Below are 15,364 nucleotides of genomic sequence, written 5' to 3'. Positions count from 1 at the left end.
ATGGAAAGCGGAGGGAAGGATTTAAGTGAGTTGTTTGCAGACTTCAGCATGCAGGACGAGAGGGAAATCAAGGAGAGAGAGAACAGGAATTTAGAGGGATTTGGAGACGCTGCCTCCGGAGCTGGTAATGAATAAGAATGAAGAGGCTGAAACACCGGGCTGCCTCCAGAACACGGCCCTGGCACGCGCTCTGGCACCCGCTTTAATTTTATGCTGTAGTTACCTGTTCCGACCTCAAATAAAACAACGATTCCGATGGGAATGTTGAATTAAATCAGCTCCTTGGCTCCCCCAGACAGGCTCTTGCCTCCTCCTGCTTTTTTTTTTTTTTTTTTTTTTTTTATCCTCTCCTGTGAATATAAAATAAACGGAAAGAAAGAAAACAGAAGAGGTTGTGGTAGACCAGGACTTCATCCCGTAACAGTTGCGTGTCCAAAGTGTAGTATGTGTCCCTCAAGTGTCCTTCAGCTGAGCGAAATAAATAGGTGCAGAAGGTGGAAAAGATGGGGTTTTATCCAATTCCCACCCCCCTGCTCCTGCAGGATTCACAGCCACGTGCCCGTAGGAGCAAGGAGGAGAGCGTTGGCTTCCCCTTGTGCTCCTTCCCCCCCTTCTCCAAAATCCCAGCAGCAGGCAAACTGTGGGACTGGGACCAGCTCTGCAGCCTCCTGATGGGGCTGTACTTTTTAGGATCGGCCGGGAATCTGTCACTGATGGATACGTGGGCACCGGGAACACCATGTGTCTTCTGAGACTGTTGGTCTTGAGATGCAGCGCAAAATACTTGGAAGTTGTCATCTAGAGAGGGTGGAAATCTCATAAATCTCAGTGATCTTTTCTTTTTTCTCTCTCCTTCTTTTTTTTTTTTCTTTATTCTGATGGAACTGGATGTCCATGTTCCCCACCACCTCCGCCACCAAGTTTTTTTGTCAAAGTCAAGGGAGATTAGGACAAGTTTTATTCTTGCAGCAGATGGGTGGACCGTGACATATTGCAGCTGGGAGTGATCCCAGTAGACAAGTAAGCACGGAAGCAAGGACAAACTTGACTTTCCGGACTGACGTTCGTGCTGATGACTCCCAGAGAAAAGCTTGCCTGCTCTGTGCCAGGTAGCTGTGGTGCGGAGGAGGAACCCTCCGTGGAGAAGACAGCCTGCTTCTGGAGAGAAGACTTTGTGCATGTTGATAACTTGGTTTGGCTTAAAGTTTAAACGAGTCTCAAGACCCACAGTTCTCTGTTCGTTGCAGATGTAGAAATGTCTCCCGCTCTTTAATCAAAGTCCATCTGGCAGAGCTGTTGGTGTCCAGCTCTGCCACCGCTGCCTGCAGCCTGGAAGCCCCAGAAGTTCTCCCAGACCCAAAGCTGGCTTCCCTAATGTCTCCTGCTCTTTAATCAAAGTCCATCTGGCAGAGCTGTTGGTGTTCAGCTCTGCCACCGCTGCCTGCAGCCTGGGAGCCCCAGAAGTTCTTCCAGACCCAAAGCTGGCTTCCCTGTTGGTTTTGGAGTTGGTTCTGACATCTTTTTCCCAAATCTTTGTGGAGTTTGTAGTAGAGTGCCTCATTTGCCACCTCAACTTTGAAGAGGTCTTCCAGGTCATCTTGACCAGGAGAAGTGAAGATGACTCATGTCTGTAAATCATAGAAACACGGAATGGTTTGGGTTAGAAAGGACCTTAAAGACCATTCAGTTCTACCCCACTGCCCTGGGCAGGGACACCTCTCACCACCAGGTTGTTCCAAGCCCCCTCCAACCTGCCCTTGAACCCCTTCAGGGATGGGGCAACCACAGCTTCTGTGGGCAACCACCTGTATGTCCAAATACAGGGGCATGAAGATCATAGAATCATAGAATCATAGAATCATTGAGGTTGGAAGAGACCCTTGGGATCATCGAGTCCAACCATCTACCCTACTCTACAAAGTCCTCCCCTACACCATATCCCTCATCACAGATGATCTTTAAAATGTGGACAAGTGCCATGTGAGTGAAGGAACCACCAGATGTGCTTCCCTGGGTCATCTGCTACACGTGCAGTTTCTTCCCCACCTTTCCATTCCGTGTTGTTCTAAAAGACTAAATTCTGATGAGGGTGGTGAGACCCTGGCCCAGGTTGCCCAGAAAGGTGGGAGATGCCCCATCCCTGGAAACATTCCAGGTTGGATGGGACTCTGAGCAACCTGGTCTAGTTGAAGATCACAGAATCACAGAATCATCTAGGTTGGAAGACACCCTCGGGATCATTGAGTCCAACCATCTACCCTACTCTAAAGTTCTCCCCTACACCATATCCCCCAACACCACATCTTCCTGCCCGTGGCAGGGGGGTTGGACTAGGTGGCCTTTAAAGTTCCCTTCCCACCCAAACCATTCCACGATTCGATGAAAACATCTTGATGAAGTCATTCTAATTAAACAGAATTCCTTTTCTTTCTTCATTATGGCCACGTCTCTGCTCTGTGGCCATAGAGTTCAAGATGGACGAGGCAGCTTCTGTCACGGGGGATGTCCAACCATCTACCCTACTCTAAAGTTCTCCCCTACACCATATCCCCCAACACCACATCTTCCTGCCCATGGCATGGGGGTTGGACTAGGTGGCCTTTAAAGTTCCCTTCCCACCCAAACCACTCCATGATTCGATGAAAACATCTTGCTGAAGTCATTCTAATTAAATAGAATTCCTTTTCTTTCTTCGTTATGGCCACGTCTCTACTCTGTGGCCATAGAGTTCAAGATGGATGAGGCAGCTTCTGTCACAGGGGGGTTGGCTGCCCCATGAAGAGTTGCCCCTAAATTTTAAGTGTCCAAGGACACAACTATTAGCTCCACGTGTAGCAGATGCCATCTGTGGCTGAGAAACACTCAAATCTTAAAAAGCTCCTTTATCTCGTTGCCTTCGGTTGTGACGGTTGATGGACCTCACGGGGAGCTACGTTGGGATTTGGAGTCAAGTCTGACCCAGGCGTCTAAAACTGGGCCAAGGGAGGTCTGAGCAGGGCTGCAATTAAATCTGCTGTGCTTTTTTAGCTAAATTCTTTGGGAAATGGAAGGGAATTTCACTTTCCCGGCACTGCTAACCTATTTACTCCGGTGCTAAAAATAGCCCGCAATGTAGGACACTCTTAGGGAGAAACCAGAAGGAAACAGAGTGGAAGGGAGAGCTTTGTTTGTGGAAAGTGCTGGGATTCTGGCAAGGAGTTAAAACACACTTTTTGGCTCCTTCTGTGGTTGTTTCTGTGGGGTATTTTGACATTTAAAAAGAAAAAAAAAGAGTATTTTTGGAAAAGATTTTAAGTATTTGTGGAGCACCCAAGCAAAGGGATCCAAGGAAAAGAAACAGAAATGACAAAAAAAGGGATCCAAACCCCAAATCCTTCCTCTTTGTTGCATTTCCCTGGTAGCACCAAAGGAAAAAGTCATTTTTTAGGTGTCTTTGGGTTCTCTCTGCACCCAGAATTGCTGTGGGACCTCGGGGACACCGGATACAACTCTGGTGTTGGGGAGGAGCAGACCGAGGAGGACCGGTCCTCCACCGTAGCATCATCAGGGGAATAGAGCTAATTGTCTTTAATTGTGGTTTGTTTTTTTTTCCCTTTTTCTTTAGCCTGAAAAGGACAACAGACATGATGTTTGGAGGAAAGCAAGTAGTGGTTTGTGGCTACGGGGAGGTAAGGGCTTCAGATTTCTTACGCCGCACGTAAAAATCAGCGCGTCCTTCGCATGGCTTCGTCCCCACGGGGCTTTCCTGGCCTCGGGGCTTCTCTCTGCATCTGCAGGTGTCCTCAAACCCAGCAGGTCGGCCAAAAAAATGAAGATTTTCTCGATTTCCAGTATATTTCTTCAGTATTCAATGGATACCAAACCTGAATCTTAAAAACATTAAGTCTGAGTATTAAGTATTCCGGCTACCTTTAATATCTGAATGTCGGAATATCCAGATATTAGTATAGAATATATTATCATTATATTTTATGTTTTCATCATCTATTGTATTTGATGGACTGTTGAAGCCTCGGGAGGCTGGGCTCTGCAGATGCAGCCGCAGCGTTGCGTGCCGAAGCCAGGTCAGGAAAGAGAAGTTCACCTTGACTTCCCCCCCTGAGCTTCCACCCCCAAACGGAGGAGTCCTCTCTCCTTCTCCCTTCAGCACGTCTTGCTGGGACCAGTGATCACCAGTTAGGGTGGGCTGTGCTGTGGGTGCTGTACTGGGACAGACTCTTTTTTGGTTTTTTTGCTCCAAAGAGCTGAAATGGGACAACTTTTTCCCATGTCATCACTTTTTTTGGGAACCTTTGATCATTTAACCATTCCCCTGCGAGCTGCACCGTAGCTTAAAGCTCGTTAACCCTCGGAGAGTAAACCATTAAGCTTCCTAAATAGAGTAAAGGTTACAAAAGACTCTTAAACTTTCCCTGGGATGAGTGTAATCATCCAGCCTGGCCTTGATAAGCATTATCATGGTGCCTTCTAGATACCAGGATGTTTGGGTGGGGAAGAAGAACTCCCTGGGACCGAAACCAGCAGCACTTTCATATTTTTTAGTCCCTGTCTCAGCTAAGCTGGGCCCGACTCAGATCCTGGATTACTCCAAATCCAGGTGTTTTGTGCAGCCAAAAAATGGAAATATGGAACCAAGAGTTACTCTGGGGGCTGCAGAAGAGGTTGTACATCCCCCAGGAGCTCCCCGTGGCCGAAGGGCTGCTCGGCATCTCCCGAGCTCTTGGTGTCTCACTCCTCCTCTGTCCTCTTCTCCCTCCCCAGGTTGGAAAGGGCTGCTGTGCTGCCTTGAAGGCCATGGGCTCCATAGTGTACGTGACAGAGATCGATCCGATCTGTGCCCTCCAGGCCTGGTAAGCAGTCCCCACCCAGCCCGGCTTCTTCCTTAGGTTTTTGTTGTTTTTTTTTTTGGTTTTGGTTTTTAACCCAAGGAAAACCACGGCCAGAGGCTGCTGAGCAGCGGTCCTCCCCCACAAGAAGAGATGCTGGGGAGGAGTTGGTGGCTTCTCTCCCCCCCTGGAGGGACCCACAGCTCTCTCCTGCGGCCAGGAAAGGGTCCCTGCACTAGAGCATCACCAGGTTTATCTGGCTCCCAGGTGCATCGTAGCCAGAGCAGCCACGAGTTTAACCCTACAGTTTGAAGGAGTTTTATGATGTGGCTTGAAAGGGTTTAACGATAAGTTTTGAGAGTCAAATTATCAAAAGGCTGCTGGGAGTGAACTGCAACCTCTGGAGAGCAACCTCGGGCTTCCCTCTGCTGCACAGACCCCTCACCAAGGAGTATTTTGGTGTTTTTGTGACCACCCACCCCTCACAAACCTCTCCTCGCTCGCCCCGGTGCCCCGACACAGGGCTGAAAGCTCACAGCTCCCCCCCAACCCCCAGCACGGGCACGTTGCAGTTACACCCCACCTCGTTTCCTCCAGGTGAAGGTTGTTTTGGTGCCAAGATGCTCCTCCATCCCAAGGGACACGGGTGGGAAAGCAGAGTCCCCCCCCAGAAAGGATCCGGAGCCTTAAACCCGCAGCCTCTTCCTCACAGCGAGCTTTCGAAGGGAGGAAACTAATGAGCCCCGCTTAATTAGCAGAGCTGAGCCTCTTTGGGTTTGCTTTGCAACCTTGACAAGCGGCGCATCCAGCCAGCACATCCTTTTAATTGTGAATTGGGTCGTTTGCAGCAACACCCGGCTCCTCCTGAGGAGATTGCAGTAGATGGGGAAAAAAAAATAGAAATAAATCAGTAAATGGGACATACAGCAGGAAAAAAAAAAAAAAAAAAGACTTTTTTTTTTTATAATAACTACGGTTTTGCAGCTTTGAAAGTAAGTTCTTGGCAGGACTGTCAACAAAGCCTAAAAAACCCCAAAAACCTGCCCAAAAAGCCTGCCCTCGTTGTCCAAAGCGCTGAGCACACCTTGCTTGGTGGGGTCAGGGAACCTGCCGAGCGCTCAGCGCTCCCAGAGATGGAGTAGGGGCCTTAAAAATGGATCGTGGAGTTAATGAGAAGAAATCTGAAGGCTGGGGGTGTTTTGGGTTTGGTTATTTTTTTTTAAGATGATCTAAATCCATCGCAGAGAGGATCCTGCGGCAGGAGGGCAGATCTGCCTCTTCTGGGTGTGCTTTTGCAGGGAGTAGCAGCTTCAAAAAAAGCCAACTTGATGGAAAATTGAGATTTGCAGATGTGGAGGCCTTGACAGAAAATGTGAAACCTCCCCCTCCCCCAAAATCTCTTTTTTCAGTCCCAAATCCTCCAGGTTGACTCTCCTAATGGCTTGGGGTACCTGGCCCTTGGTGTGGTGCTGTTTTCCAGTCTCTGGAGTTAGAAAGATCAAACGAGTATCTGAGAGTGGTTTGATGGGGGTATTTTTTCCGCTGTTTTTGGCCTATTTGTGCTGTTTCTCAGATTATTTTCCCCCCTTTCCTCTCCTCTCAGCATGGATGGATTCCGGCTCGTGAAACTCAATGAAGTCATCAGACAAGTTGACATTGTCATCACCTGCACAGGTACATGGTCCCCAACGGGTGGTCAGGGGTGCGACCCCCTTCCTTGGGTCGGTCATTTTCCGAAGGAAAGGGCAAAAAAGATGGGAAAAGTGAACATGGTGAGATCCTGGCCCAGGTTGGCCCAGAGAAGCTGTGGCTGCCCCATCCTTGGAGGGGTTCAAGGCCAGGTTGGATGGGGCTTGGAGCAACCTGATCTGGTGGGAGGTGTCCCTGCCCAGGGCAGGGGGTTGGAAGTAGATGATTTTTAAGGTCCCTTCCAACCCAATCCATGCTGTGACTCCATGGTTCTGTGGTTTAAGGATATTTCTATCTGGCAGGCAACAAGAACGTGGTGACCAGGGAACACCTGGACCGCATGAAGAACAGCTGCATCGTCTGCAACATGGGGCACTCCAACACCGAGATCGACGTGGTGAGCACGGGGACCTGCGTCGGGTGTGGGGACAACACGGGGTGGGTGATGGTGCTTTCTGGACCTTTCTGCAGCTGTGTCTGACCCAACCTGCTTTAGCCAGCACTTGACAGGGGGGAGATACAATAATCCATCCTTCCCCATGTCTCAGTAGACACCATCAGACATGTTGTCATTCCTGCGATCCCAAAGGATGTCGGTGATCCAGACAAACTCCTTCAGCTTCAGACGTGGTGTCTGGTATCCACCAACCTCAGTCCTTCTCCTTGAAAGGAGAGGGCTGGAGCCCCTTTGCTGGGAGGGGGGGCTGAGAGAGTTGGGGGGGTTCAGCCTGGAGAAGAGAAGGCTCTGGGGAGACCTTGGAGCCCCTTCCAGTCCCTCAAGGAGCTCCAGGAAAGCTGATGGGGCACTCTTGATGAAGGAGGGGAGCCACAGGAAGAGGGGGAAGGGTTTGACCCTGAGAGAGGGGAGATTGAGATGAGATCTCAGGAAGAACTTGTTTGGTGTGAGGCTGGTGAGAGCCTGGCCCAGGTTGGCCAGAGAAGCTGTGGCTGCCCCATCCCTGGAGGGGTTCAAGGGCAGGTTGGAGGGGGCTTGGAGCAACGTGGTCTGGTGGGAGGTGTCCCTGCCCAGGGCAGGGGGTTGGGACTGGATGATCTTTAAGGTTCCTTCCAACCCAAACCATTCTATGATTCCTTCCAGCATCGTGTCTGGTACCCACCAGCCTCGGTCCTTGCCCTGGAGGGTCAGTGAATTGTCCCCTCCAGCCCAGTCCCTTTGCTTTCGTGTTTTTATACCGTGAAGACCCAGCCTAAAGTTGCATCACAGCACGCTCATCCCCCCAGCACCACCAAAATCTGCCCTTCTGACCTTAGAGATGGGTAGAAAAACAGGAGGGTCTTGTCTGAAGGTCGGTGGAGAATCATTCGTCCAAAGCCGTGGGTTTAAAGCCATTTTCTGTGGTGGAAAGAAGTGACAGCAGCCGCGTGGAGTTCAGTTGGTGACCATGAATCCTCTTCAGCCAGAAGAGCTTGAACAATAGTTGTTGCTGGAGCTTTGATGTATTGTGATCATAAAAATAGTCCCAGGTTATGATTCATAAAGGTTTCATTGGTCTGGGACCGCGACCAGACCCAAAGGAAGTTATAAAAGCCCAGGACAATGTCAGCCAGTTGCTTCCTTTTTTCCTTCCCATTATGTAGCTTCTGGCTTTTGAGCTTTTGGTTTTTTTGCCAGGGCTTTAACTGTTTCCCCGCTGTGTTTCAGGCCAGCCTGCGTACACCCGAGCTCACCTGGGAGAGGGTGAGGTCCCAGGTGGACCATGTCATCTGGCCAGACGGGAAGAGAATAGTCCTTCTGGCGGAGGTGAGTTGCAGGTGAAGGAGGAGAAATGTCTCCTCTGCTCATGGAGGAGGAAAACAAAGGCTTGGATGAGCGGTGGGAGCCAAAATGTGTCCAGAAATGGACCTCAACAGCTCAACGGTTGAAAGGTTTGGTGTAACCCTGTTTTGGGTTACTGGAACTGTCTAAGAAACGTATAGACATGGCTCTTCAGGGCATGCTCTAGTGCCCAAGGTTATTGGTTTATGGCGAGGTGTTGAGTGTGGGGTTTAGTTGGTGGGTGCGGTGTTTTTGGTGGGCGTTTGGTGTGGTGTGGTTTGTATTTGTTTGGTTGGGTGGGGTTTTTTTTGTTTTGTTTTTGTTTTTTTTTTTGTTTTTTGTGGTTGGACTCGATGATCTCAGAAGTCCCTTCCAACCACTAAGATTCTGTGATTCTGTGATTCTGTGAACGTTGAAAAGCTGCCATGTTTTTCTTTATCCCACTCCAGGTTATCTCCCATTGGGTATTTTGTCAAATTTTTCCCTTCTAAATAGTTTTACTGAGTGACAAGGGCTACCAATATCTTGGGATTCGAGTTCACATGACAGATGGTGTCTCATCCCAGAAGAGAGGCGTTTCACCAGTGGTTCTTGTACCCTCTGCAGGGTTTTGGGCCAGTTCTGGTGCCACGTTGAGGTAACAACCCCTGTTTTTTCTCCTTCCCAGGGCCGCCTGCTGAACCTGAGCTGCTCCACCGTCCCCACCTTCGTCCTGTCCATCACCGCCACCACGCAGGCGAGTAGGGTTTGGGCTGAGCCGAAAGCAGCGTCTCGCTCCGTAGCGGGCAGCAGTTTCTTACCTAAGTGTCTTCTCCACCCAGGCTTTGGCTTTGATAGAGCTCTACAACGCTCCCGAGGGCCGCTACAAGCAGGACGTGTACTTGCTGCCCAAGAAAATGGGTAAAGATGGGACTTATCGCCGTCTTTTTTGAGGTGGGACAGATGGGTGGTTTTGCTGGGGAGGGGACAGCAGCCTCCTGGGCTCTGCCAAGCCTCTCTGCCAAGCTCGGGGTCTCCCAGCAAGTTCTTCCTGCTGGATCAGGGCTCTTCCTGCTGGATCTGGCTGAGGGAACTGGGGTTATTCAGCCTGGAGAAGAGGAGGCTGAGGGGAGACCTTATTGCTCTCTCCAACTCCCTGAAAGGAGGGTGTAGAGAGATGGGGGTCGGTCTCTTTTCTCAAGTCACAGGCGACAGGACAAGAGGAAATGGCCTCAAGTTGTGCCAGGGGAGGTTCAGGCTGGATATTAGGACAAATTTTTTCACTGAAAGGGTTCTCAGCCATTGGAATGGGCTGCCCAGGGAGGAGGTTGAGGCCCCATCCCTGGAGGTGTTCAAAAGCCGGGTTGATGTAGTGCTGGGAGGTCTGGTTTAGTGATGATGCTCCTTGTTTGTTGTGTGGGTGTCTATTTTTGTCAGTCAGGTTGACGGTTGGACAAGATGATCTTTAAGGTCCCTTCCAACCTAGAAGATTCTGTGATTAAATTGGAGGCATCGTTTCCCCATCACAGCTGGGGAAAACAAGGCCAACGGGCTTGGCCGACCGCAGGAGTCCATCTGTGCTGATGCAGGGGATTTTCAGGCAGGGCTTCTGCCAACAGAGCTGCCCTCGTTGGCTGTGAAGACACGTCGTTGGCTGTGAAGACCTACAGACCTACAGCTCTGCCAGCAGAACCCCTTCCTGAGGGCACAAGCTGTACTGACCACGCTTTTGCTGCAGAACTGGTCTCTTTTTTTTTTTGGTGTTAATTGTGGTTTTTGAGACCAGGCGCAAGGTTGTTCCTAGCTTGGGTGTTAGATGATGGTTAGACTCGATGATCCCAAGGGTCTTTTCCGACCTAAATGATTCTATGATTCTGTGTCACCTACTAGAAATGTCCACTCGATGATCCCAAGGGTCTTTTCTGACCTAAATCATTCTATGATTCTATGTCACCTACTAGAAATGTCCGTGATGCTCCTGCATCTGTGGAGCACCCAAGCTTCCCCAGGAGTGTGGTGTGACGCGGCAGCAGACCCAGGAGTCCTGCTAGAAGGCTATTTCAGAGAAAGGTTTTCTCTTGTAACTCAAAATAGATGAGAGCCACGGTTTTTCCCCAATTTAGGGTGAAAAGGTGAAAAGCAGCCCTGCAATTCAGCAGCGAAGGCATGAGGAGCGATGATGCCTTTCCCAGCTTGGGCTTTAGGGACCTGGTGCAGAGCAGGAGGGGACTCGTTACCTTTCCTTTGCCCCACTAATGAGGCTTGAAATCATTTCAGATGAGTACGTGGCGAGCCTTCACCTCCCAACCTTCGATGCCCACCTGACAGAACTAACGGATGAACAAGCAAAATACTTGGGACTGAACAAGAACGGACCTTTCAAACCAAACTACTACAGGTGCTGCTCCTCAGACCTCTCTCTTTCTTCTGCCACCAGTGGGGAGGGGGACAGAAGGGATGGGGTTTGATCCTACCAGCCCCCTGAGATCTCACAGGCTTTCTGATAGCTCCCATCGCTACGTAGAAGGTCCGGGGAAGCCGGGGATGGTGTGGCTTGGGGCTGTGACCTAAAAGGGCTTGGCAGGACACGAGCCCTTTGTATCTGGCAGCAGCTGTCACCCAGACAAGTGGTGCCACCCGGCCAGGCTCAGATGACAGCTTTATTTTTAAAGCTTGACGAAGGGTGAGATGGCGCAGAGCAGGGGGGGGGCTGCTCTCCCCAAAATCATCATTTTTAACACGAGCCCCTGGATCTCTCCCCTTTCCAGGCTTTTTGTGTTTGTAGCCAACGCTGAAACGCAGTTTTTTTAACCATGAAAATGAAGTGGCTTCGCACACACACAGATCAGCTTGTGAGGGGTCGAGCCCTGATCCTTTTCTTGCAGGAAAAGGCATTTTTTTGGCAAATCTTCAGCACTCTCGCAAGAGCATCTCTGCACCAAAACGCTCCAGTTTGGGGGTTTAGTGGGTTTTGCCAGATCTGAGCTTTTTTTTACCCTTCAAAATTATGGTGTTGCCATGAGGCCATGCCCCCCTGGGGAGGAGTTTCTTCTGGTTCCACTTTCTTTGCCTGGTTTTGGTGTCTGGCTGTTGTCCCGACCTCGCGGGGAGCGTGGCTTGTCCCACGCACGGAGGAGTTGGGATCATCAGAGGGTCACATCCCCTCCACCGCGGGGTGGAGATGCACCCGGGCAGCTTCAGCTCGGGGTCCTGCAGGAATTTAAACCTCCTCGTCCAAAAGGCAAAGAGTCTTTCCCAAAATTCCCTATTTTGACGTGTAGGAGCACAGGACGGGAGGGGAGAGGAGATCTCCAGGTGGACGTAGCCTCTTTTTCTGGATGTTATGGGCAATTAGGCTTCCTCCCCATGCAGCTCAGCAGCTTGCTGTTTGTGATATGAAGTATCTGCCCTTAGTTCCAGCCTTACAGAAGCCTCCCCGATAAATTCAGCCGCTTTGAGCCAGGCTTTGGCATCCGAGGCATTTGCTCTTGCACCTTTGGTGCATCCTCCCCGTTTTCTGAGCTGATTTTGCCACAAACGGTTGGAAAACGGTCCCGGAGTCGCATCGGGCACCGTTGGGTTTTCCCCTTCCCGAAAGGCAGTGAGGGCAGGAGGCTAAATATAACGTGGTATTTGTGGGGGAGGAGATGAGGACCGAGGACCTTCATAAATCATTTCTTTTCTCGGTGCCCACCCCTCCCGAAAAACACCGTGGTTGAGGCGGGGGGAGCTTCGTGTCTGCTCCAGGAGCTCACCAAAACCTCCTTTTTTTTTCTCTTCTTTTCCCCAGATATTAAGTTCCTGCCGCTGTATCCCGGGAAATCGCGAGGAACAAGAACCCGAGTCTTTTTCTCAACTACTGTACAGGATGAAAACAGCGCAAGCTTCCTAAGTTAGAGCTGGGCTTGCTCACATCGTAGACAGTGTGTTTAGGTTATTTATTTATTAAATTAGAATACTGTACATGCGGCCTCTGCCACTGGTGTTCGTGCTGCCGCGGGACTGGGAGACGGTGGATTTCTTTCCGTTTGTTTCCGTTTTTCTCTCTTTGGGTTTGTTCTTTTTTTTTTTTCGGGGCTGGGAGGACCTGGGGGAGGTGAGGAAGAAGCTGGGCGGAAGGGAACGGCTGCGACGGACTCGGAACAGCCCCTCATCAAGCCTTCATCCCACGCGCACGATGGGGTCCCACCTGGAGGTCGCACGTTGGTTTTTGGTTTCCTTCGCATCCCAACGCTTCTTCCAGTGGAGCAGGAGGATCCCAGTGGCCGTGGGGTTGCGTTCCTCATGTCGTTTGACAACGCAGCTAAAAACCTCCTTTGCTCCAGATGCTGCCCACCAGCCTCGGCGGCGAAGCGGTAAATCTGGCCGGCCATCGCTGGAGAAACCTCTTGGAATCCCACCCAACTGCCCCAGAGTTGGTGAACTTGGCCTTAGCACCACTGTGGAAGCTGTAACGAAGGGTCCGGTCGTTAGCATCAGTGCCCAGGGATAAGCCCCTGGTAGGAGCTGGGAGGGCAGAGTGGTGCCCGCTCGGAGGTAGACAATGGTGGAGGTTGTTGTGGGGACCCACCACTGCTCCCTTCATCACAGCTCCGCGGTATTTTCCTGCTGCTCACGTTACGAGTGCCAACCTCCTACGGTTCAACCAAAGTCATTTTCCTGGTGGGGCTCCGGGGCAGCCTTTCCTGCCCATGCCGGTGGAAGAACCTCGTGGCCTCACCAACAACTGCTGCTCACGTGTCCGGGAGCTCTTCCAAACCCCAGAGGAGCTCATCGGCCATCCCGGCTGGGAGGACCTTTGTCCACGCGAGGTCTTTCTCCAGCTGAATTTCAGTCCTCATTGGAAATCTTTGGAGTTTTATTTTCTAGTAATATTTGTACGATGAAATCTGGAAGTCCCCTTTGAGTGTATGAGACCTACGCCGGAGTAATCCCCACCCCAACTGTGTGCGCGGGGAGGAGTTTAGAATCACCAAAACCCTTCAATCGCCTCAAAATCTTGACGCGTCAGAGCCGATGGAGAATGGATCTGCCACGGTTCCTTGTTTTAGCCCAGGATGTCCCACCTGAACGCTGCAGACAGCATGACACACTTCCTGAGGTGACTTTCCAAGTCTCCCTGTCTCATCGGAATCACTTTTATGGTCAACATGGTGAATCCTGTAGAAGAATCCTTCTGAAATAAAATTGCCCGACCCCGTGAGCACAAAAGCCTGTATCCTGTGGTTGCTGCTTTGGTGCCCGAGTCCCTCATCAGCTACAGATTCATGTTTTGTCCTCGTGGGCTTCTTTGCCATCATGAAAAAACTCTTTTGTGGCAGCTCGTTCACGCACAAGAAAGGAAAAACTGTGGAATTATGGTCTCGGCGGCCAAGTCCTCCTCACGGCTCTTGATGGCGAGGTGTGAGGTCAGCTCGACCACAAGCTGCTCATCTTTGGAGCAAAGATTCTTGTAGGTTTGCTCATTCCAAGTTTCTCTTTGAAATTTCTCAAAGCCTACAAGTAAGACCTTGAGAAGAAGGCCTTGAGGAGATCTTGGGGCTTTGAGAAGACTTTGAGAAGACCTTAGGGCTTTGGGGAGACTTTGACAAGACCTTAGGCTTTGAGGAGGCCTTAGGGGCTTTGAGAAGGCTTTGATGAGGCCTTAGGCTTTGAGAAGGCTTTCAGGAGACCTCAGGGCTTTGAGGAGACTTTTACAAGACCTTAGGGCTTTGAGAAGGCTTTGATGAGACCTTAGGCTTTGAGAAGACTTTGACGAGACCTTAGGGCTTTGAGGAGACTTTGAGGAAACCTTAGAACTTTGAGAAGGCTTCATCATGGGCTGATGACGAACCACAAACTTGAAATTATCTCTGCTGGCTCATGAATTTTATCCAGATCCTGAGATTTTTGGGAAGAGCCCCCTGAGCTATTTGGAACGTCAACGGTCGGGCCTTTCCCTGCGCTGGAGTCCCTTCTTCTGCATCAAGAAACTTGAAATTATCTCTGCTGGCTCATGAATTTTATCCAGATCCTGAGATTTTTGGGAAGAGCCCCCTGAGCTATTTGGAACGTCACGTTTGGGCCTTTCCCCGCACTGGAGTCCCTTCATCTGCATCAACCAGCAAACCCCAGAGTTCCTGTTGTTCTCAGCAGATGCACAGGGTGAAGTCCTGCTCTCACTCGAGGTGACACGCGGTTGTGGGGTCTACGTTGGAAAAAAGCAGCTTTTTGGAAAACAGGGGTCCCAATCGCAGCCGCTTCTGCCCCCCAAGGAAAACCCCTCTCCATCCACGTGACTTTTGGGTGTCCATCACCCACGCAGCGTCCGGGTGCTGTCCCCATCCCGGAATTCCTTCCTCCCCGTTTTTAAGCCCGATTTTATCTTCCAGGTTAGATAGGAAAAAAAAAAAAAAAAAGAAATAATTAATAATAAACTCCCGACCGGCTTTTCCCACCTCGATTTTGAAAGCTCTTCTCCAGTGTCTTTCTGCTTCTTCTGTAAGCTTTTTTGCTTGCTTGGCTTTTTTCCTAATCAATCTGGAATCATATTCTGTGATCATCTCTAAATTAAACGTGTAATGGGTTGTTTTGGTTTGGTTTTTGGGTTTTTTTGGTTTGGTTTTTTGTTTTTTTTTTTTTTTTAATGTAACACATTTTTAAAGAATTAGGAAAAAGGAGATTTTAGGTAACACCAGCAAAATTGTATAAGGAAATTAATTCTGTTCTGAACTTTAGAAATAATAAAGACGAAACCTGTCATCAGCCTGCAGTGAGGAAATGAAAACTTTGCAAACATAACATTTTTCGAAAGGATGTTTTAAATATTAATGTCTGAGTGATTGTATTAGATCAGCAATAAAGACTCTGTAATCTCAAAACACAAATAAAACATTGGAAAACTCAGCTTCTCCCGAGCGTTTTTTTTTTTGGGGTCCGGCAGGAGCAGAAGGGGAATTTTTTGGGGGTGCAACGAGGGATGGGGATGGGGATGTTGTCCCCAGTCCCAGCTGGGGAATTGCTCCGGTGTCTGCATGTCCTTGGGGCCCGGGGGGGGCTGTTTGGGCTCCGGGGGGGGCTGTTTGGTCTCCGGGGGGGTGTTTTGGCTCTTGTC

At 50.1% G+C, this 15,364-nt stretch overlaps 2 protein-coding genes across 2 annotated transcripts in view; both read left to right on the top strand.

Moving 5' to 3' along the window:
• Nucleotides 1–12,234, top strand: part of AHCYL2 (adenosylhomocysteinase-like 2) — a 155,519-nt gene extending 143,285 nt beyond the window's left edge. The window contains exons 11-17 of the mRNA XM_014945437.1: nucleotides 6,430–6,500; nucleotides 6,818–6,912; nucleotides 8,179–8,277; nucleotides 8,960–9,028; nucleotides 9,114–9,192; nucleotides 10,549–10,669; nucleotides 12,062–12,234. Of these exons, the coding sequence (XP_014800923.1) occupies nucleotides 6,430–6,500; nucleotides 6,818–6,912; nucleotides 8,179–8,277; nucleotides 8,960–9,028; nucleotides 9,114–9,192; nucleotides 10,549–10,669; nucleotides 12,062–12,068 (541 nt within the window). The 3' untranslated portion in view covers nucleotides 12,069–12,234. The remainder of the gene's footprint in view (nucleotides 1–6,429; nucleotides 6,501–6,817; nucleotides 6,913–8,178; nucleotides 8,278–8,959; nucleotides 9,029–9,113; nucleotides 9,193–10,548; nucleotides 10,670–12,061) is intronic.
• Nucleotides 12,235–12,448: 214 nt separating this feature from the next.
• Nucleotides 12,449–15,364, top strand: part of LOC106889911 (striatin-interacting protein 2-like) — an 8,241-nt gene continuing 5,325 nt past the window's right edge. Inside the window, exon 1 of the mRNA XM_014945423.1 lies at nucleotides 12,449–12,721. Within this exon, the coding sequence (XP_014800909.1) occupies nucleotides 12,449–12,721 (273 nt within the window). The remainder of the gene's footprint in view (nucleotides 12,722–15,364) is intronic.

Source organism: Calidris pugnax, unplaced genomic scaffold (genome assembly GCF_001431845.1).
Source record: "Calidris pugnax isolate Ruff unplaced genomic scaffold, ASM143184v1 scaffold96, whole genome shotgun sequence".
Lineage (NCBI taxonomy): Eukaryota > Metazoa > Chordata > Aves > Charadriiformes > Scolopacidae > Calidris > Calidris pugnax.
Note: the sequence above shows the minus strand (reverse complement) of the source record. Positions and strands in the feature narration are given on the sequence as shown.